At 38.9% G+C, this 22243-nt stretch overlaps 2 protein-coding genes and 1 long non-coding RNA gene across 23 annotated transcripts in view; 2 read left to right on the plus strand and 1 right to left on the minus strand.

The window, feature by feature from the left end:
- The window catches only part of LOC122549863, a 52770-nt gene extending 39453 nt beyond the window's left edge, over positions 1-13317 (plus strand). Inside the window, exons 3-4 of the long non-coding RNA XR_006311686.1 lie at positions 11370-11490; positions 12937-13317. This is a non-coding gene — a long non-coding RNA (uncharacterized LOC122549863). The remainder of the gene's footprint in view (positions 1-11369; positions 11491-12936) is intronic.
- LOC122549862 overlaps positions 1-19892 on the minus strand; it is a 55252-nt gene extending 35360 nt beyond the window's left edge. For 2 of the 4 annotated variants that reach the window (XM_043690022.1, XM_043690018.1), the window contains exons 1-4: positions 19804-19892; positions 19502-19599; positions 12557-12625; positions 6116-6137 (exon numbers count right to left, since the gene is read on the minus strand). In XM_043690022.1, the coding sequence (XP_043545957.1) occupies positions 6116-6137; positions 12557-12625; positions 19502-19585 (175 nt within the window). In that variant the 5' untranslated portion in view covers positions 19586-19599; positions 19804-19892. The other 2 variants (XM_043690019.1, XM_043690021.1) reach the window with 2 other exon arrangements.
- Positions 19893-20000: 108 nt separating this feature from the next.
- The window catches only part of LOC122549861, a 70586-nt gene continuing 68343 nt past the window's right edge, over positions 20001-22243 (plus strand). For 11 of the 18 annotated variants that reach the window (XR_006311684.1, XM_043690000.1, XM_043690006.1 and 8 more), the window contains exon 1: positions 20001-20288. The gene's annotated coding sequence lies outside the window, so the exon portion shown is untranslated. Of the gene's footprint in view, positions 20289-20338; positions 20433-20697; positions 21193-22243 lie in introns of those variants that run through there. The other 7 variants (XM_043690002.1, XM_043690009.1, XM_043690003.1 and 4 more) reach the window with 5 other exon arrangements.

Consider the following 22243-nt stretch of genomic DNA (forward strand, 5'->3'; position numbering starts at 1 on the left):
AAATACATGGGTGGTCAGGCACAATGCGAGATGAATAGATTTAAGGTTGGTGATGTTTTTATTAGGACAAATCCAGATATTTCCAGTATTTTCTACCTTTATTCAAAATTTTCAGAATCCAGTTTTCTGTTCTCATCTGACTTGCATACTGTCTTATCACTGCCTATTTGGGCAATTTCCTCCAACTCCATAACATTCTCATGATATCCACACTTTTTTTAAAACTCTGGCCTCTTGAACATATAAGCTTAAATTGCAATGTCCCCCAACTAAATGGTAACTGAACTTTCATTGAACTGAAGCTCTGGAATTCAATCGCTGTACTTGGATTACTCCACTTCATTTTGTTTTCCTTTAAGACAAGCCTTAAAAACATACCTTCGATCAATCCCTTGGTCATCAAACCCATAATCATTCTGTACTTTTAGAGTTATATTTTGTTGTTGTGAAGTCAATTGAACAATGCATTACATTTCAGGCACTATAGAAATCACAGTCGTTACTGCTGTGCTTCCACAGAATTTCAATATATAAGTCAGCAAACTCTACAGTAAGTAACAAACCTGAGGAAACAAGTCCACTATGTCTTACTCAGGCTATTTCAGGCTCTGAAATTTGATTTGATAACAGGTCGAATTTTTGAAGATCAGTTTGATGGATTGCCAAATGTACCATCTTTAGTGAGAATTCACTCCATTATCACTTTACTGGGAATGCTAAGCCAACTGTATCCTCTATTTAACCCTTCCAGGGCACCTGTGGATGAAAACTATTCAAACACTAAGTGTATAAACAGGTTGTGTTGGATGGCCCAATGTGTCAAAACAATATAATGTGAGCATGCAAAATTTCAAGATAGTTGATTCACCTGACATTTTATCCACGTTGTTTTCCTAAACAATACCACACAATTGATTTTAACTCAGAGGGGCAGCAGTGATCAATTTCCTAGTAGCCTCATTACAAAATAAAACTCCACACCACATCAAAATGGGGAAAAGTCACAAGATGTGACACTGGTTCCATGCAATCTGACTTTGATTGTAGTGGCAAGTTTGAAGAGAAAAGCCGAAATAAAAACAGCATGTGTTCAGAGGAACTCAGCAGCACTTGTGCAGACAGATCAGAGTTGACTTTTCAATTCCTTTTGTCATTGAAGACACATTGGACTTGAAACATTAACCACTTTTCTCTCCTTCACAGACATTCCCCGTTCTGCTTAGGCTATGCCAGCACTATTTCAGATCTCCAGAGTCCACATTACTTCACTGTCATTAAGAATACAGTTCAAACTGAACTATAAAGGCAAAACATACTTAGAGATACTCTGGTGTGATTCCCAGGGCCTCATACAACAAAAGGCATTTAAAATTTCTGATATTTTCAATTATTCATGGGTACACTTATGGGTTAAAATCAACAGTTAAAGAAATTCCTCAAATCACACACGGCATACCAATACACACAAATGATGAACTTTGGCTTCCCCCTGCAATCCAACCACTGAATTTTCAATCTTGGGAAATTACAAACTGAGGTAAAGTTCTAATCAAAGAAGGGGGAAATAGGAGTCATCCTTAAATACCTCCAGATTTTTTTTTCTGTTTTATTAAAGTAATTAGGAAAGAACAAATTGGAAAATTCAAACAAGTTCATAGCTGATTAGAAATCGGACAGAAGAAAACAGGAATTTTGCCTATTCATAGAAACATGCAAGTGATCATAAAACTACAGAAGATTTAAGCATCAGTTAGGTCAAGGTAGGTGTTAAGACAGGCAATCTTTCTGCAGAGTCAAAATTAGTGGAAATATGGATGCAATAAGTAGCATTTCTGAAGCAGATGTCTTAAAATTGAAAAGGATTTTTTCAGGACACAAGATCAAATAGAGCAGGAACCACGCAAAGACTAAATGCTCTATTAAATGGATCCTCCAACGTGGTTTGTGCATGCTGACGACAGCGCATGTCCCAATTTACTGCCAAGATATTTCTTTTAAAATACAAATATCATACTTGATATTCTATCTTCCCAAATTTCACACTGACATTTTGATGGTAATCTAAACAGTAAATATGTAAACTATAAAAGACTCAATTGAGAAGATTTAATGCCTCAGTGCCTTAACATTGAGACAAAAAGGCTTTTCACTGAAGATAAATCCCCAGAGGTATTCAATGAACCAGAAAGAGACACCTTCAGCCCATTAGATCTGATCCACCATTCAATGAGCTCATGGCTGATCTGATAATTCTTAACACCGCTTTGCTGTGCTATCCTTAAACCCTGGATTCCCTTACCGATTAAAATAAAATCAATCAGTCTACCTTGACCTTGAATGTAGTTAACAACGTAGCCGGGCAGTTTCAAGATGGTGGCGATCCAGTAGGTCTGCTCTGCTGAGCTCTGCACCAGAACCCAGACAAAGTGGTGCACTCACTCTCCCTTTATTATGCATTGCGGTAGAAATTGTTAGTTTTTGACCCCCAGAGTTGCTGTGTGTTAGTTTAAAATAGTTAGAAAAAAAATGACTAAACGGAAGGGACAGCGAGGATCACAACAAGCAGGGCACCCTCCTTCAGCAATGGACAAGTCCGCGGCGTCAGCCTCCATGAGCAGTCCCAGGGATTTACCTGTGGAGCAGAGCCTCGTCTCGGAGTTTATGAAACTCCGAGCGAAGATCGGTTCAGAGGCGGAGGAGACCCGTACCAGGCTGGAACTGATCTCGGTCATGCTGCAGAAACATGACTTGGAGATCCAGTATCTTGGGCAGCGCATTGTGGAGGTGGAGCAACGGACCACGGCCTCCGAAACCATGGTAGAATCCTCGGCAGATCGGGTCCAGGTCCTGGAACGGCAGATACGGGCTTTGGAACAGCAGGTTGATGACCTTGAAAATTGAGGCCGTCAGAAGAACATCTGCCGGAAGGAGGAAGAAGGCCAGCTCGTCAGCTTCTTAGAGCAATGGCTCCTACAGTTTTTGAAGCTGGAAGTCGGGGCAGGCCCACCAATCGTAGTGTGCAGGCCCAGATCGGACCAGTGCCCCCTCTCGGTCCTAGTGCGACTCCAGCACTACAGAGATAAGCAAGTGGTACTGGAAGTCTCCAGAGCACTGGGGAAGGATCCACAGGCTCTGATATACAAAAGATCAGGAATTATGCTTTTCCAGCACTTTTCTGCGGTTGTGATTCGCAAGAGGAAGACCTTTGATGAGGTAAAAAGGCAGCTGAGGGACATCACTGACACTCTGTAGCTATAGTGTGTTATATCTACAAGAAATGGAGAAATTCACCACAGATCCTTCAACAAACTCATGACCATTTCTTTCAAAAAGGACAAGAGTGACAGATACATGAAAACACACCTGTAAGTTCCCCTCAAATCCACTTGTCATCCTGACTTGGAAATATGTTAACACTCTTTCACTATCCCTGTGTCGAAATCCTGGAATTCCCTCCCTAATGGCATAGTGGATCTCCCTACAGTACATGGATTACAGCAAGGCAGATCACCACAATCATCTCAAGCACAACTAGGGATGGACAATAAATTTTGGCCTGGTTATCAATGCTCATGTCCCATAGGTGAAAAAAACAAAGGCCAAAACTGTTCACAGTATTTTAAGCATGGTCTAAATAGTATCTTATACAGTTTTAGAAAGGCCTCCTTTTCTAAAAAAAAAGGACTATATTCCCTTTAAAATAAATACCATCTGTTCATTCACCTACACTATTACTTGCTGAGCTTGGGTGCTAGGTTTTTATGATTCATACACAAAGATCCCGAAGTCCTTCTGTATTGCAGTTATTCTCCTTTTAAATCATATTCAGCTCCATTATTCTTCCCGCCAAACTGCATAATCCGAGGTATGTTCCATCTGCCAGGTTTTGCCCGCTCATCTTTCTCATGAATGGGATGCATGCAGAGATAGTGAAGTAATATACATTCAGTAATTTACTGGCCTGGATCTTCCAATATTAAGCTTTAAAGAAAATACACATTGACATCTGGAGGGTTTTTTTTGTGAATTTCTTAGCCAGGAGCGTTCACAGCAAAAGCTGTCTAATCCAGGCCAGTAATCTACTAAATGGATTGGTGCTGACACAACACTCCCCGGCTGGCTGTACCAGGTGCAGAACATTAGATATTTGCCTCTTCGCAATCCACAGTATGAGCAAAATGTTGAAGACTCAGGACCAAACTTAAGTTTGCACCGATCTTAAGTTTGGCTCAGCTTCTCAAAACTCTCTGATCCATCTGTAGTGTCTTGGTCTTTGGATTTGCCGATGCTACAACAGTTCAGTAAAACTTAGTGCACAGTTTTAAAGCAGTTAGCGTTCCATATAATAGCCTACACAACAGACAAGTCAACTATGAACGTCTAGACTGAATATTTGATGGAAAGAATTGTAATGCTACAATGTTGTCGAGGATTTTGATTTACCAAGTCATATTTACATGTGATTAATGACCAAAATAATTCAAGTGTGCATCTATCAGCAAAATTATAAAGGAAGTGGTCCAATGACCAACACTACAATATTGCAATGCTTGGATTTATGGAAACCCCTGTTAGTGGAAGCCCTGCACCTAGTTTTGTTTGTCTGTCCTTATATAAATATGCATGCTCCAATCAATGCCTTCAAAGAGCTGAAGTTGAGGTTGGCAGAAACATTAAGCATTTACTGCAAGGAATGAAGCAAATATTTCACTTTGCTTCAAATACAGTACCATTTTTACTCTTAGTTGAAAGAGGGCAAGCTTACCCCCCTGCCCACACCCCCCCCAAAAAAAAAGTACCAGCAAACTTCTGTCACTTGTCTATAAACTAGTAGCATACTATGAGCACTTTCAGTCAACATTCTGACAGCAAGACAATTCTTGCAAAACGTTACCACTCATGGTACTCCATAATGTTACAAGTGGGCTATCATATTGTGATAAGGGCATATACCCATCCATGCTCATCATGGGGTTTGTAATGTCTTTCCAAAAACCTTGCATAACTAGCTGCAGTAATGCTGGCATAGACAATGCAAATTCTTGTCATCAAATCTAGGCCCAAGTGGATTTTTAATCTTGTTACAGAGATACAGTTAATTTATAGTCCAAGCCATGTAAATTAACATGTAATATTTTAAGGAATGTGGGTCAATCATGTCGCAGTATTGTTCTTCACTTTGGTGTCAGGCCAAATACTGAGCACATCACTTTTGAACCGGAAAATTATACATCAAGTCCAGAAGGGAAAGTTGAATCACCAACCCTTGTTCCATAATCAGAGTGAGAACAATAGTGCATTTTAAAACAAATGCTCAATAAAAAGGAGCACTTGTTTGCAGAAATGGTTTTTCAAACCACATTTACACCAGCGACTGAATATTACACTGACCCAGCAGTATCTTGGGCAGAGCTATGCAGCAAAACAAAAAAAAAGAGACTTCTGTTTCCCAGGTCCAAAAATGAAGGTGATTCAAATGCAAAAGAAAACTAAAGATACACACTAATAAAAACAAAGTGAAAAGAGAACTGGACAAAAATACTGAAGTGTTTAAGAATGGTGAAAAAGTGAAATGGTGGCACGGAGGTCAAAAGATAGATAAATGGTTTCTTTTATATTCTCCAAAACCATTAGACGTCATTTAAAAATTCTTTTGGTGGTTTTGTAAAAGCTGTAGTAATCTGAAGTCACAAGTAATCAGAGCAATTGGCGAACAAAGCTTCAGAGTAAAAATACTCAAAGCTTCACAGCCAGAATGATGCACAAGTCAAAAAAGTGTTGACTCCTTCAGCCTGCCAATGTGCTTATTTCCACTGTGCCAATCCATCGACTTTGAGAGTTGGTGGCAATGCATATTGCAATGGCACAAGACTGGGATGAAGCACAAAAACCAAGCTCAAAGCTCACCTTGTGGAAAAGATGCAAACTGAAACAGGAGTGTTCAGTTATCCCCTTGGGCCACAAATTATTTTAAGGTAAACTATTTTAAGGTTTACAACTGAAAGTAAACTTGTTCGAGTCAGTGTATGATTCAGTTTAAATAAAATTTAAGTGTCAGACTTTCTACATGTCTGTAAAAGATAACAAGATCCTACATGAATCTTGTAATACTTACCATTTTTAAAGCTTCCCTCATTCTGTCATATGAAGTTCGGGAGGAACCATCGAGGAAATTAAACAGAAAAAAAAAGTTAGCAGGATTGCTTCTGTTGGGACATAAAACTGAAAGATTTCATTAACAATGATATTTTGCAGACTTAGTTGTGCCCAGAAGGTCATCTTTCCATTTGTTTTATTCAAGAAAAGGGACTTGTCCGGGTAAATTCTGCAAAAATTCACTTGAGCTCTTTCATATTTTTCTGACTACGGCAGAAAAAAAAAATCACACGATTAATTCAACAACAATGTCCAAAGTATATTATAAAGTTGAATTAGTAAAATTACATCATTAGTAATTTTACTATACTCAAACACATTGAAAACACACTTTAAAGATGGAAATTCTTTAAATCACATGATGTCAAACATCTGAATACTGTAAGACTTTCTTACATCATTTGGACTTAAAAGCATATTGTGCTAATAACCAGCAACTTTATTCAAAACACATTTGCTGGGCAAGTGGTATTTTCTGCCCACTTTGTTGAAAATGTCTTGCAACCTCTACTTACTTGGTGTACCAGAGCCTGTGTATTCCAAGACTCTATTTTTTGAGGCACTAAATATTGTGAATGAAATGTCCTCAGAGTCAAGTCCTTCCCTATGCAAATGCACAAAAACATGTTTGTGTACCAGTTATCAGTACGACAAACATTAAAATGCCCACTGGACATGTGAAAATGATTTGGTAGGACTCTGAGCTTTGGAATCAAGAAACTGAAACCTTTTTTTGTAAAAAAAAAGTTATAACAAACTCTGGATACGAAGAGTTCTATCCATTTTCTCCTACTGAATTGCTTGATTTGTGTATTTTTCTTTCAATTCAACTAGAGCTGGTAACCACCCAGAACTAGGTGGTCACGGCACAAGTTACAACCAAATAATAAGTAAAGTTGTCCCATCAAATTCATTGGTTGATGAGTCAAATGTTTGAAAGGGAATATTTAAAGACTGGCTAACAGCTTTGCTTGTCTTCAAAAGGATGTCTTTTGTTCAAAAGTCAGTGAGGTTGAACAACTGGACAGCTCACACTCTACTGGGCAGTACCAATCATTGTAATTTCTTTTCCAACAGTCAGATTCTTAGTAACTCATGTACTTTGTTACATGTCTACAATGACAGGCAAAGTTAAAAGGTGAAAACAAGAAATGAGACTTTCGTTTGAGACTAAAAGCAGATTTAGCAATTATAGCAAAATATTCAAGCAATACTGTAAAATCAAGTAATATCAACTGATGAGACAAGTAATATCAACTGAATCCCATGCAAAGCAACTGATCTCTGCATTCATATTGACTTTATTTACCAATATAGCCATCTAAAATCTAATGACAAAACAGACAATTTTGCATCCTAACTGCGTTAAATTATTCCATTGTCTAATTCCTTATCTAACATGTAGTAATTACTGAGTTAAACCAAGTCGACTATCTTGAACAAATGATCAACTGCTGTAATTGAAGGCACTGCAGAATACACACTTGGTGACCCTAATGATGGCTCAACATTTCCTCCAAATGAACACTACTGAGTACATACAACTACAACATAAGTGCAAATCCAAAAGATACAAATGTAAAAGATAACATAAGTAACTCACGAATCAGTAAACCAATTAGGTTCACATCTGCCTAGAAATATACTTACTTGATCATTAATAAAAGTTTTTTCTCCCCCAAGTTAAAGGGAAACAAAGTTTTATTTTCTAGATGCAAATAAAAACAGCAATAAAAATCAGTTAAGTCTAATATCATATTTAATATTTGCTACATTAAATAATCTTGCTTCATTAAATAATTAGTTTCATTGGTGTTGTATTTTTGTATGAGAACTAGGTATATATATTTATGTAAAGTGTTATCCAGGACAAATGAGAGATGAGGGACAGGTTTATGGGGAAATTTCATTTATTGCTTGATAAGATTTTGAATAGCTAATTTATTTCCCAAGTGTAGATTCAGACAGAAATTTATTAAGACTTTATTTTCCCAGACGTAAAAGAAGAACAGAAAGTATTGGCAAGAGTAGTTCGACTGCTGGATGGGCCAAATTGTACAGACCTATCTTCTATTACATCTATTTGGTGTGAGGATGAATATATTGCACCCCAGCATATCTTTCTACTATGATTTGATAAAGGATGCTTGAAGGGACAATATTTTAAAAGTGTTGCCAAACAGCCAGAGATTTGCATAGCACAGAGGATCAAAATAACAAAGTACATCAAGTCTGCTTGAGCACAAAGTCTTTGCATAATTTCAGTCCATGTAACCACAAGAACAAGAAAAAACACTTCTTCCATCAAAATGCCATGACATCAGTTGCTGCTTTGACTCAAGGAATTGCAAAAAAGATAGACAAGCCTAGAAGAGGAGGAAAAAGCATTAACGTTGGACTAAGCAAAAGAAGTCAAGTCTGCATCAAGTTTTTTCTCTTGCTTTACTATTTTAGCCTGCATTTGTTGCCTAAAGACATTCAATAATTTTGCTATAATTATCATAGCTATGCACAAAGTTTTAAGAGGTGGAAGAGTTTTTTTAATAGCAACATTCTATACTTGTCTTATGAAACTGACCTTCTGCATGTTCAGAAGTTCCCTGCAAAACGTGACAGGATGAAGCTTATTTGACTGGATGAGGCTTGTGGCATTTACATGTTTACCAAGATTACTATTCAACAATCTTGATAATGCCTTGACCATTCTTTAAGAGCATTAGATCAGAGCAATCCAACAGGCCATGTTCCAAATTCAGTTATTTGCAATCATATAGAAGAAGGGATATTGTTTTGGTCTAGGAGAATGTAGCATGTTAAGATAATTTTTTGTTAATTTCATAGAATACTTAGACTATTTGGCTAATTCTGGGCCTCAGTCTAAGTTGAAGTGCTACCTTTTCTGCATAAAAAATTAGAAAAAAATCTAATTCATAATGCATTTACATAATGTTCAAAGCTAGAGGCAGTTACATTTACCTGCCTACCAATTCTGGTTCAAGGATGTGCAATGTACATAATGGAGTGAAGGAGAAAGCATAAATCTTACCAGCTACTTAATCTCAATCACATTTCTATGATCATTGTGTTATACCTTATTGAGAAAATGTTAAAGTCAATTAAAAAGGATGCATTAGCACAGCATTTAGAAATACATTACGTAACTAAGAGCATTCAGCATGGCTTCATGAAGGAGATTACCATTCTTGATAAATATTATTAATGAAGGTGATAACAAGCAGAATAGATAAAGGGGAAGCAGTGGTTGTAATATCTTTGAATTTCCAAAAGGCACTTGATATGGTACCACATGGTTGGCTATTTAAGATAAAAGCCCCTGGTGTTGGGGTATTAAAATGAATAGAAGACTGGCTAACTAATTAAAAAAAGGGAAGGGAATAGCATTTTGTAACAAGTGGACTGCAATTACGGATCAGTGCTGCGGCCTGAAATATGTATCAATTTGAGAATGACAAAAATAGATGGAAAGGCAAGTAGTGATGACACAGAGCCCGTAGGAGGATATAGAAAGGTTAAGCAAGTGGGCAAAATTTTAGATGGAATATAACGTGGGAAAATGTAAGTTTATGCACTTTGGCAGGAAGAATACTGAAGCTGAATATTCATAGAATCACTGCAGTGCAGGTAGAGGCCATTTGGCTCATCAGGCCTGCACTGACCCTCTGAACAGCACTCTATTCCCAGAACTCCGGATTTAACATGCTCATCCACCTAACTCCATATCCCTGAACACTACAGGCCAAGTTAGCATGTCCAATCCACCGAACTTGCACATCTTTGGATTTAGAGGAAATTTGAGAACTCAGGCTGGGAAGAACGAGCAAAATTTGCATAGTCACCCAAGGCTAGAATTTAACCAGAGTCCTTGGCACCGTGAGGCAGCAATGTTTTCACCATGCCGCTTCATTACTTAATTGGAGAAAGACTATAGAAAACTGTCTTGAGATTTGAGTGATTTTATGCATAAGTGACAGGTTAGGATACATGCTCAGCAGGTAATAAGGACAGCAAATGGAACGTTGGTCTTTATTTCAAAGGAGGAAAACTTAAAATAAATAATCTTTCTAAAACTATTTAAGCACCAATTAGACATTAAGAATACTGTCAACAGTAAGTCCCCTTTTTTAAGGAAAGTTAGACTGGTGATGAAGGCAGTCTGGAGATTCCATGTTTAGACGGACTGACTTAAGAAATGTTGAGTAGATTGCACCGTTATTCAGTGGAGCTCAGGAAAATGAGAGAGAACCTTTTTGAAACAAAACAATATTCTTGGGGAGATTGATAGAATAGGTGCAGACAGGTTGTTTCTCGTTATGAGAGATTCTAGAACCAGAGAGCATTATCTCAGAGTAAGGGATTTTATATTTAAGACAGAAGAGGACGAATTTCTTCTGAAGTTAGTAAATCTGTGGAGGAAAAACCCCGAAAGAACGACTGATGCTGCAACTCAGAAACAAAAATAGAAATTGCTAGAAAAACTCAGCAGGTCTAGCAGCATCTGTGAAGTGAAACCAGAGTTAATGTTTTGGGTCAAGGCAACCCTTCTTCAGAACTCTGCAGAAAAGTCAAGCAAGTGAAGTTGAGGATTGGCGATTCAAGCATGGTCTCAGTGAATGGTGGAGAAGAATTCAAGGGCCAAATAACCTACTTCAGTTCCCTTATCTATGGTCTTATAGCGATATAGATACCAAGCTTTCGCCTGATATCGGACGACAACAACAAAATGGCTAGCCAACGTTCTTGTACAAATACCTGCAACTAGAGACCAACAGGGTTAAAGAAAGTCTTTCCCTTTAAATGACAATAAATAATATATATATAGAGGGCCCAAACAAAAATAAACACCTTATCCAATACAGCCAAGCCCCAACCCCATATCCTGCACCACAGTAGCAGAAGAACTCTAATTCAACAAAACATTTTTGAATAATCAGAACCCACCCCAAACTCAGAGACAAATTCTAAGTCATGTCTACTAATGGGGTGAATGTATTTTTATTTCAAGTGAAATATATTTATAGACATCCCACTGATGCAGAAAAACATTTGGCTGGTTTAGCCAAAATGTTTGGGCAAGTATTGCTTTAATTAGATTAGATATGAAGGATTCAAAACATTTTTCACCCCGTTGATTTTATGTCATGTTTGGTTTTTTTGAGAAGCTAATTGCTTTGGCTACGATTATCCTTTTACAGCCTTTCACGAGGAATCAACATGAAAGAAGGAAGAAAATGATGAGGAATCATGTTTTTAACTGAAAACTGGATATATTTGCCAAAATCCAGTAAGAACAAAGAGACTTGTCTCTCAAATCAGGTAAAAGTATTTCCAAGATAAACTATAGTTATTTAAAAAAATGCAATAAGACATTAAGTCAGGCTGCATCTGGAGACACATCAAGTTGAACCTTTCACTGTTGTTTTCCAGTCACTAGTCATTGAAGGACATTAATAAAACTGCCAGAATACTTGTCTACAATGAAAGCTAAATTTTAAACAAAAAAACAGTGACAATAATCAATACAGCATATAAAAACTTTGATCATGTGTACTAGCTAGTAAGGCCCAATGACATATGTCGTTTCAAAACAATTAAGTTACTCATCTGCCACAAGTTGACAGCCAGAGGATAGCAGTCTCACCTCATTTTTGTTTAGTCTCTAATAATTTAAGATCAGACAGCTACAGGATTAGAGCGGAGCAAATAAAATTGTTTTTGTAATTCTGTGACCAACTGAAGACATCAGACACTGATGAATGTGGTTCTTATCGAAGTAACTCATTGACCTCGTATGTTGGTGATTTGTATACAGCTCCGGATAAGACTAGAGCAAATTTTGCACCCATCCACAATAAACCAAAAGGCATATGTTCATAAAATGGTCTGTATAGAGAACCAAATGCAACATTAAATTGCAAGTATTTCAATGTTAATGAAACCTTGAACAGATTTTGAAATCGGTCACATGGAACATGAAAAAACAAACTGAAGCCTTTCACTGTGCCATAATGCTCACAGTGCCAGTGCAGACACCAAGGTCCGAATGGCCTCCTCCTGCACCATAACAATTCTGTGATTCCACACATGGGTACTTATTTCTAATACGACACTGCAAATGAACAGTTACATTACAGTGATACACATACAAGCTTACAATAGTAATAGATTTGTCATTTTGTACTTTAGATCAACATTTTAATACAAAAGTCAAAAACATGGTCACTTCAAAGAGAGAAAAACTTACAAAGTGTCAAGTATCTGAAAAGCCTTCAATTATAGGATCTCCAGCAAAGTCAGGAATAGAACCATATTAGTCGGCTCTTTCAGTCACAACCATTTTCCATTCGTATTCAAATTAAGCTTTTATATTTGGTGCTCCTACCTTTTTATGTTTCAAGCCAAGGAAATGCATTTTAAGGTTCATCTCAGATGTACAACGAACATCACAAATCTAAAATTGAAATACAAAGAAATACAAATGTAGGATATTCAAAGTGTGAGCATAAAATGTTATCGATACACAATTTTTTTTATCCATTTGAAAATGTATTAACAGTCTCTTAAACTCAATTGCTATCAATATAGGTTATGAAACTGTAACCATAAAATCATATTTTGTTTCATTTTAGAGATAATCTTAGTTGAGGATCATAGCATTTGATCATATCTCCAGATCAGAGAACCTTATGGTTTAGAAGGTTTTGTAAACAGTGCTATTGAGCAACAAAAGCTGACTTGTTCATACTGCTTGGAATCTGACAGGATGCTGCAGCTCCAGACCTCACATGAGACACAGACCAAAAGTAGAATCCAGAGGTGAGGTGATAATGGTTACTCTTGGCATCAAAATTTACTGATTATAACATCAAGGCGTCTGAATAAAATAAATTGAAGGGATTAAAAAAAAAGCACTCCAAGGTTTGGAGTCATACTTGGTGAAAGCGACAATGGTTGTGGCTATCAGATACAAACATCTCAGCTGTAGGAGTTGCTGAAGACTGTTCATCATCTTCAGTCACTTCATGATGAAACTAGTCTTGTTAATATGTTCAAAAGTAGGGCACTCACATAATTGCACAGTTCAATTTGAATTGCAACTCTTCAGACAAGAGAGTACTGTACACCTGAATGCAGCAAGTCATGCATAGGCTTTGGCTATAAATGGCAAATTAGTATTCAAATCACACAGGCAACAACTATCTCCAGTTAGAGTTCAATAATTGCCCCTTAACAACAGTATTTGCATTGTTGAAGGCCCATCAACATCTTGAAGGCTCATTACTGATGAGAAAAGTAGCTAGATCTGGGACACGAAGAGCTGGCGAGAAGCTGGCATCCAATCAATAATAACTTGCTTCCTAACTGCCCAACGCCTTTCCACTCTACAGCTTGAACTTGAAAATCAAAATTCGATGCTCCAGAGCAGTACGGAGTGAAATAAAAAGAAAAGCTGGAGAAACTCAGGATTGGTGGTACTTATTTAATATTTAACTCTGGTCTGTCTCTCTCCATAAATGTTGCCAAACCTGCCGAGTTCCTCCAGTACACACTTTTTTCAAATGAATTTCCAGCAATTATAGTATTTTGCTTTTACTGTGGTACTGAGTGAGCTCTGGACTGCAGAGTTTTAAACAAGATGCCAACAGGAGTAACCATCTGCCTGCATCCTGTACTCCACTCCTCGAGATACAACGGTCAGTATTCCATTAGGTTTTGAGATTTTCTTTTTTACACCTATTCGTGATATTTTAAAGATTATGCACTTGAACCCCAAAAGGTACTTTGAACATCCACTGTATTTAACTTTATATCATTCAGAAAGTATCCTGGGTCTATTCAAAACAGATAACCTCACATTTGCTTACAATATGCTACATAAATCAAGTTTGCCTTTATCTTAAAAGACATAAGTCAGTCACAGAAGAACACTACAAGCTCCCACACACCATACCAAGAAATAAACTGTCACTTGTTCATTTAGCACTTAGTCAAAATCATGCCTACCTCCCCTTATATTCCTTTAGTCAGAAGGCTTATATATACCATTTACTTGAAAACACTATTTTGGCCTCAAAAACTTTGTGATAATGAATTCCACAGGTTCACCACTCCAGTGAAGAAAATTCTTATCTAAATCCTAAAAGGGTTGAACACTTATCCTTAAACTATGATCTCTGATTGCAGAATCCCCTACCATCAGGATTATCCATCCTTCACCAAACCTGTTTAGTCCTGTTAGAATTGTATTATTGATCGCCATGGTGAGGTGCCAGAAAACTGGAGGTTGGCTAACATGATGCCATTATTTCAGAAAGGTGATAAAGGAAAAGCCAGGGAACTATGGACCGGTGAGCCTGACATCAGTGCAGGGGAAGTTGTTGGAGGGGATTTTGAGGGACAGGATTTACATGTATTTGTAAAGACAAGGCCTGGTTAGGGATAGTCAACATGGCTTTGTGCTTTGGAAATAGTGTCTCATTAACTTGATTGAGGGTTTTTGAAGAAGTGACGAAAAGGCTTGGTGAAGGCAGTGCAGTGGACGTGAGCTATATGAACTTCAGTAAGATTAACTAGATTACTTACAGTGTGGAAACAGGCCCTCCGGCCCAACAAGTCCACACCGACCCGCAACCCACCATACCCCTACATTTACCCCATTCACCTAACACTACAGGCAATTTAGCATGGCCAATTCACCTGACCTGCACATCTTTGGACTGTGGGAGGAAACCCACGCAGACACGGGGAGAATGTGCAAACTCCACACAGTCAGTCGCCTGAGTTGGGAATTGAACCCGGTCTCTGGCGCTAGGTTTGACAAGGTTCCATATGGTAGACTAGTTAGCAAGTTTAGATCACGTGGAATACTTAATTAGTAACCATTTGGATACATAACTGTCCTGAATGGAGGAGAGAGAGGACAGTGGTGGAGGGTTACTTTTTGAACTTGAGGCCTGTGACCAGCAGTGTGCCACAAGGATTGGTGCTGGATCTGATACTTTTTGTCATTTACATAAATTATTTGGATATGAATATAGGAGATATGGTTAGGAAGTTTACAAATGACACCAAAATTGGTGGTGTAGTGGACAGCCAAGAAGGTTACCTCAGAGTACAATGGGACCTTGATCGAATGGGACAAGGAGTAGCTGATGGGAGCAGTGGAGGGATCTACATGGACCTCAGTAAGATGTTCGACAAGGTTCCTCATGCTAAGCAAGATTAGATCACATGGTATACAGGGAAAACTAGCTGGAAATGTGTTGCCGGAAAAGCGCAGCAGCTCAGGCAGCATCCAGGGAACAGGAGAATCGACGTTTCGGGCATAAGCCCTTCTTCATTCCTGAAGAAGGGCTTATGCTCGAAACGTCGATTCTCCTGTTCCCTGGATGCTGCCTGACCTGCTGCGCTTTTCCAGCAACACATTTCCAGCTCTGATCTCCAGCATCTGCAGACCTCACTTTCTCCATACAGGGAAAACTAGCCATTTAGATACACAACTGGCTTGAAGGTAGAAGTAGTAGTGGTGGAGAGTTACCTCGCAGACTGGAGGCCTGTAACCAGACTAGGTTAATTTAATTTAGATAAATGTGAGGTACTACATTTTGGAAAGGCAAATCTGGACTGGACTTGTATGCTTAATAGTAAGGTCCTGGAGGGTGTTGCTGAACAAAGAGACCTCAGAGTGCAGATTCATAGTTCCTTAAAAATGGAGTCACGGGTAAACAGGCTAGTGAAGGCTGCATTTGGTACACATACCTTTATTGATCAGTGCGTTGTGTATAGGTTATGTTGCAGCTGTACAGGATAATGGTTAGGCCACTTTTGGAATACTGAGTTCAATTCTGGTCTCCCTCCTATCGGAAGGATGTTGTGAAATGTGAAAGGGTTCAGAAAAAATGTAGAAGGATGTTGCCAGGGTTGGAAGGTTTGAGCTATAGGGAGAGGCTGAATACACTGGGGCTATTTTCCCTGGAGAGGTGGAAGATGAGGGTTGACCTTATAGAGGTTTATAAAATTACGAGGGACATGGATCGGATGAACAGCCAAGATCTTTTCCAAAACTAGAAGGCACAGGTTTAAGGTGAGAGGAGAAGGATAGATATAGAAGGGACCTAAGGGGCAATTTTTTCATGCAGAGGGTGGTATGTATATGGAATAAACTGCCAGAGGAAGTGGTGGAGGCTGATACAATTACAACATCTGAATGGGTACATGAATTGGAAAGGTTTAGAAGGATATGTGCCAAATGCTGGCAAATGATACTAGATTAATTTAAGATATCTGGTCAGCATGGACAAGTTGGACCAAAGGGTCGCCTTACATGCTGCACATCTCTATGACTCTATAACAGTTACTGAGGACACTCAGGTATCTTTGAACATTTGCCTCTCTGAATTTATAGCCAAATTGTTTGCTGTCTTCCTGCTTTTGCTCCCAAAGTGGATAACCTCACATTATACAGCATCTGCCATGTATTTGCCTACTCACTCAGTCTATCCAAATCAGAATGCCGCATCTCTGCTGCAACCACACAACTCACTCTTCCATCCAGCCTCAGCTCAACTAAAACATGGAAGATTCCACAAAGCACATTGTATTACACAAAATCAGTTTCATATTTAACTCTCAGCTTGTGTTAAATTAGGCAAGGTAGTACAAGAGTACTCCAACTCACATTTGAAGTGAAGGCAAATCAAGTTTTGCTATTCCATTTTTAGAGCATTTGGTTTTCACGTGAAAGTGACTTAGACCTAGAGTGATACAGTCTTACAGCACGAATACAGACCCTTCGGTTCAACCAGTCCATGCTGAACATAATCCCAAACTAACTAGTCCCGCCTGCCAGCTCCTGTCCCATACCCTTCCAAACCTTTCCTATTCATGTACTTAGCAAAATGTCTTTTAAACCTTTAACAATTCATTCCACACACAAACCGCACCATGTAAAAAATCTGCCCCTTGTGTCTTTTTTTAAATCTCTCTCCTCTCACCTTAAAAATGTGCCCTAGTCTTGAAATCCTCCATCCGAGGCAAAAGACAACTACCATTAACTCAGTCTATGCCTCTCATTATTTTATAATAGGTCGCCTTTCAATCTCATACACTCCAGTAAAAAAAGTCACAGCCTATCCAGCCTTCCATTGTAATTCAAATCTTCCATACCCTGCAACATCCTGGTAAATCTCTTCTGAACCCTCTCCAGCTTGATAATAGCCTTCCTATAACAGGGTGACCAGAACTGGACACAGTATTCCAGAAAAAGCTTCACCAATGTCCTGTACAAACTCAACATCACTTCCCAACTCATATATTCAAAGAACTGAGCAATGAAGGCAAGTATGCCAAACGCCTTTTTAACCACCATCATGCAAACTTCAAAGAATTACATACCTGCACCCCTAGATCCTTCTGTTCTACAACACTCAAGGCCCTACCATTAATTGTATGAGCCTCACTCTTGTTTGCAATAACTCACATTTATCCAGATTGAACTCCATCTGCCATATCTCAGTTTAATCAAAATCACTTTCCAATCTTAGAAAATTGTCTTCACTGTCTACTTTTCACCAATTTTGGTGTCATCCACAAACTTATTAATCATACCTTCTACATTCTCATCCAAGTTATTTATATAAATGACAAACAAAAGAGAACACAGAATCACTCCCTGTGGAACACTGCTGATCACAGTCTTCTAGTCTGAAAAGCAACCCTCCACTACCATATTCTGTTTGCAGTCAATTATGTATCCAATTGGCAAGCTCACCCTGAATCCCATGTAACCTAACTTTACTAATTAGCCTACCATACGAAACCTTTGGCTTTATTAAAATCCAAATAAAACAAATGTCTACTGCTCTGTCATCAACCTTTTTGATAACCTTCTCAAAAAACTCAATCAAGTTTGTGAGACACTATTTTCCTCACAAACCCACGCCGGCTATCCCCAATTGATTTTTGCCTCAATGTCCATAAATCCGATCTATTATAATCACCTCCAAAAAATACCCGCAACCAATATCGACTCATAGATCTATAGTTCCCATTTCTCCTTACAAACTTTCTTAAACAAAGATACAACATTAGCCAACTTCCAGTCAGCAGGCACTCACCCATAGTTATAGATGATGCATGAGGAGGTGCTGCCGGTGTTGGATTGGGGTGGACAAAGTGAAAAGTCACAATATTGTTCAAGATATCATATCAGTTGCATGTCACTATGATCATGTGCTATAAATTCTGTAACTTATGATCCTGCACCACTAGCTTCCTGAGGAAGAGGCAGCGCACCAAATTCTAGCAAATAAACCTGTTGGACTATAATCTGGTGTTGTGTGATTTTTAACATAGATGATATAAGTATTTTTGTAAGAGGTCTCGCAATTTCCTCCCTTACTTTCCACATCTCCTGGTTCCAAACTCACCAAAAGGGAGATCATCATCATCTAGTGTGCCCAGCCCCGTTAGAATTTTGTTCCTTTCAAGCAGATCTTCTACCATCCTTTCAAACTAGAGTTAATTGAGACTTGGTAAGGACTCAGCAATCATGTAACTTCAAACAAGTATTAACACGAACTGAAATTTTGTAGGATAAGAGAGCATGTGGCAACTCTGGTCACATCCACTGCAGGTGATTTTCTGTATTACTTAAATTGTACTGCTGAAGGCCTCCCGAAGATCAACTTGAGAAACAAACTTTGCAACATTGAAACGACTAGTGTGAAGGGACAAGTTTACATCAAGAAATACAAGAACTGAAAATGGTTGCAGAACCACTTTCGGATTAGATATCAGCTAATAAGAAACAAATATGTGAAATGCGATTAGTTTCGAGGAGAAAGCCAGCAAGTCTCAGTACAAGGGTCAATAAAGTATGGAGCTGGAAAAAGCACAGCAGGTTAAGCAACAGAGGAGTCGACGTTTCAGATCAGGACCTGAACCGAAACGTCGGCTCTCCTGCTCCTCAGTTGCTATTTGACCTGCTGTGTTTTTTTTTCAGCTCCACGCTTTATCGACTCTGACTTTCCAGTATCTGCAAGCCCTCACGATTTCGAAAACTCAGGCAAAGGCAAATCTCGGGACATAGAACGCGACAGCTGAGATCTGGTCAGTCGACAATCCACGACCAGGTTCACTGGATAAACAACAACAAACTGCGTAGCCAGTTCTAGTTAAACTGCTAACACAAAATAGCCACTATTTAGCTCTTGTATTTTGCGGCCGGGTGCAAAATGGCGGTTAGCCCTTTTCTCGCGCTGGAAACTAATAAACGTTGTGCGCGCGCCACCGGAACAGCGCTTCTCTGACCCACAGTCAAACGCACCTTACAATAAAAAACGTTGGCCGAAACCATATTTTTAAGCTCACGGTTCGCCCGGTCCTGTCGCCGATTAACGTCTCCCATCATAACTGAAGTGAAATCTGTACAAATGAAAGAAGGTATGCACAATACGTTTCAAGATCTCAATTTTGCGATACAAAATAAATAACGCATCAGCTGAGAATGAGCCTCTTTGATACCTCGCAGGATCTTTGCCTCTCACAACACAAATGCTAGAAGTGCCTATAACAAACATAACATCCGCTTTCGTGCTGCCATACTTGACAAGATAATTCTTAAATTACCAAAGTAAATCAAATCCTCTTGCCCAAGTTTCCCAATCGCAAACGACAACCGTTTTCTCCCCTTTCCGGCGTGATTACGTCATTTCCTTAGAAACGGAAACCGCTCGCCCAATGAGCAAAAAGTTATCAAGTCTTTAAGAAACAGGTAGGCACGAATAAGGATTATACTGGCCTCAGACCCTTTAGATAAGAACTAAGTTGGCCCGTCGGAAATAATACTTCTTGAATTATTAATTCGATAGCGAGATTAGTGTTATTCCCGATCACAATCGAGATTGCCAAACATCCGGGACGCCAACACTGCGTGGGAAGTGATGTAACGGTCAATCGGAAGTTATCTTTCGCCGAAAACGACTTCTTCGTCTGTGAAGAGGGTTCATTTGTGGAAAGTGGCAATCATCGTTATCAGTAATTACCCAAATCGAGTTTGGACGGTCACTTTGTCAGTAATTTTCACGCATTGGGCTACTATTGGCGAGTAAAAAGTAATTTGTTAGCTGAAGGACATGTCCAGTTGTAGCATAGCATGTTTCTGTGCGCTAGTGGGTCGGAATGTGCCTTTTTTTAAAGGCCCAAACGATGGTGATATGATAGCAATATTTTGATCTATTCTCCAACTCCATGCTTAAGTGAGTTAAGTAAAATTGATTAAGACTTCAAGACGAGGAGGAGCATTTTTAAGGCGATTGGAGAGAGATTTTAAAAATACATGAGACAGTTCTTTTTTACGTAGAGTGGTTTGCCTGTGAAATGAACTTATTGAGAAAGTGGTGGATGCGGGTGCAAGTACAACGTTTAAAAGACATTTGGATAGATATCTGAATAGGAAAAAATTCGAGGGATATGGGCCAGGAGCAGGCAATTGGGACCTAGTTAGTTAGTTTAAGATTATGTTTGATATAGACTGGTTGGACTGAAAGATCTGTTTCCGTGCTGTATGAGTCTATATTCCCCTGATTTAAAAGTTTAGACAGTGAGATTTGATCATATGATAGAGTGAGAAAGATATGCATTTTTCTCCCATAGTTGAAATATCAGGAAATGTCAATCTAGCAATAATGTGAATTTCAAATATTTTAAAATTGAGGCATAGAGTTGAAAAGTCAAAACCTAATGTCAGAGATGCCACTGAATTTAGAGTGATTAAATAGTCTACAAAATTTGTTTATAAACTAAATATTATAGGACAAAACAACATCTTAAAAGGTAAATTTTGATATTTTGACAATAAACGTGTTGAAAAGTGTGGTGCTGGAAAAGCGCAGCAGGTCAGGTAGCATCTGAGGTGCAGGAGAATCGATGTTTCGGGCATAAGCCCTTCTTCAGGAATGTGGCCTACCTTACAGTAGTAGGCAGAATTGAGATGATCACACTATTAGGAATTATAAAGTAAGGTTAACCTATAAACTAAATTGGTACTTTAAAACTAACATTTCCTAGACTTTACACTTCAGCTAAATATGATCGTGAAACTTTATGCCCTTGTCTGTCCCCTGAGCTCTTCTTTGTCCATTTTACCTTTTGCTGCCTAAGTTATTTGACTTGCCAGGGTACTAATCACAGTTAGGTTAAGGCCCACTCCAATGCCACAGTGCCCTTTTTCCTTGGTAGGGTTCACAAATGGGCTATGAACATTGGATCCTTCTCTCTAGCCGTGAGGTGGTTACTGTAATCCTGGCAGGCAACTCCGTCCTCAGGAGTTACACCCTCAGCTGCAGAAAGCCATCTCGATGACCTGAGCTATATTAACCCTTACTACAGCTACATTGCTTTTTACTCCTCCCACAGCATTTGCACCACATAATGTTCAGGTTGCTTAACCACCCTGTAATTCTTACAAATTGCATGAACCGCAACCATGTTGGATAAATGCAAGAACTGAGCCTTCTCCATTGATACGTCTTGTAGCTCTGTATCTACTTCATTTGCAGTCAATCCATCCTGTTTCTGACCACAGATCAAATCAGAACTTCGTAGCCTAATGTGTGTGCCTACCCTCTGGTACATGTAACTGTTCCTCCATCTGATCTATGGCAGTGCTTGAAGCTCAGATTCCTCATCATGCTTAACCCACAATTCTTCACACTGCTGATAAATAAGCATATGTAGTAGGAACAGGAAGAGGCCATTTGGCCTCCTGAGCCTGTCAGTTGATTGATAAGATTATAACTGAACCGATTGTTGCCTGTCTCTCTCTCTTTCTCTCACACTCTCTCTCTCTTTCTCTCACACTCTCTCTCTCTTTCTCTCACACTCTCTCTCTCTTTCTCTCACACTCTCTCTCTCTTTCTCTCACACTCTCTCTCTCTTTCTCTCACACTCTCTCTCTCTTTCTCTCACACTCTCTCTCTCTTTCTCTCACACTCTCTCTCTCTTTCTCTCACACTCTCTCTCTCTTTCTCTCACACTCTCTCTCTCTTTCTCTCACACTCTCTCTCTC

The sequence above is a fragment of the Chiloscyllium plagiosum genome, chromosome 5 (assembly GCF_004010195.1).
Source record: "Chiloscyllium plagiosum isolate BGI_BamShark_2017 chromosome 5, ASM401019v2, whole genome shotgun sequence".
NCBI lineage: Eukaryota > Metazoa > Chordata > Chondrichthyes > Orectolobiformes > Hemiscylliidae > Chiloscyllium > Chiloscyllium plagiosum.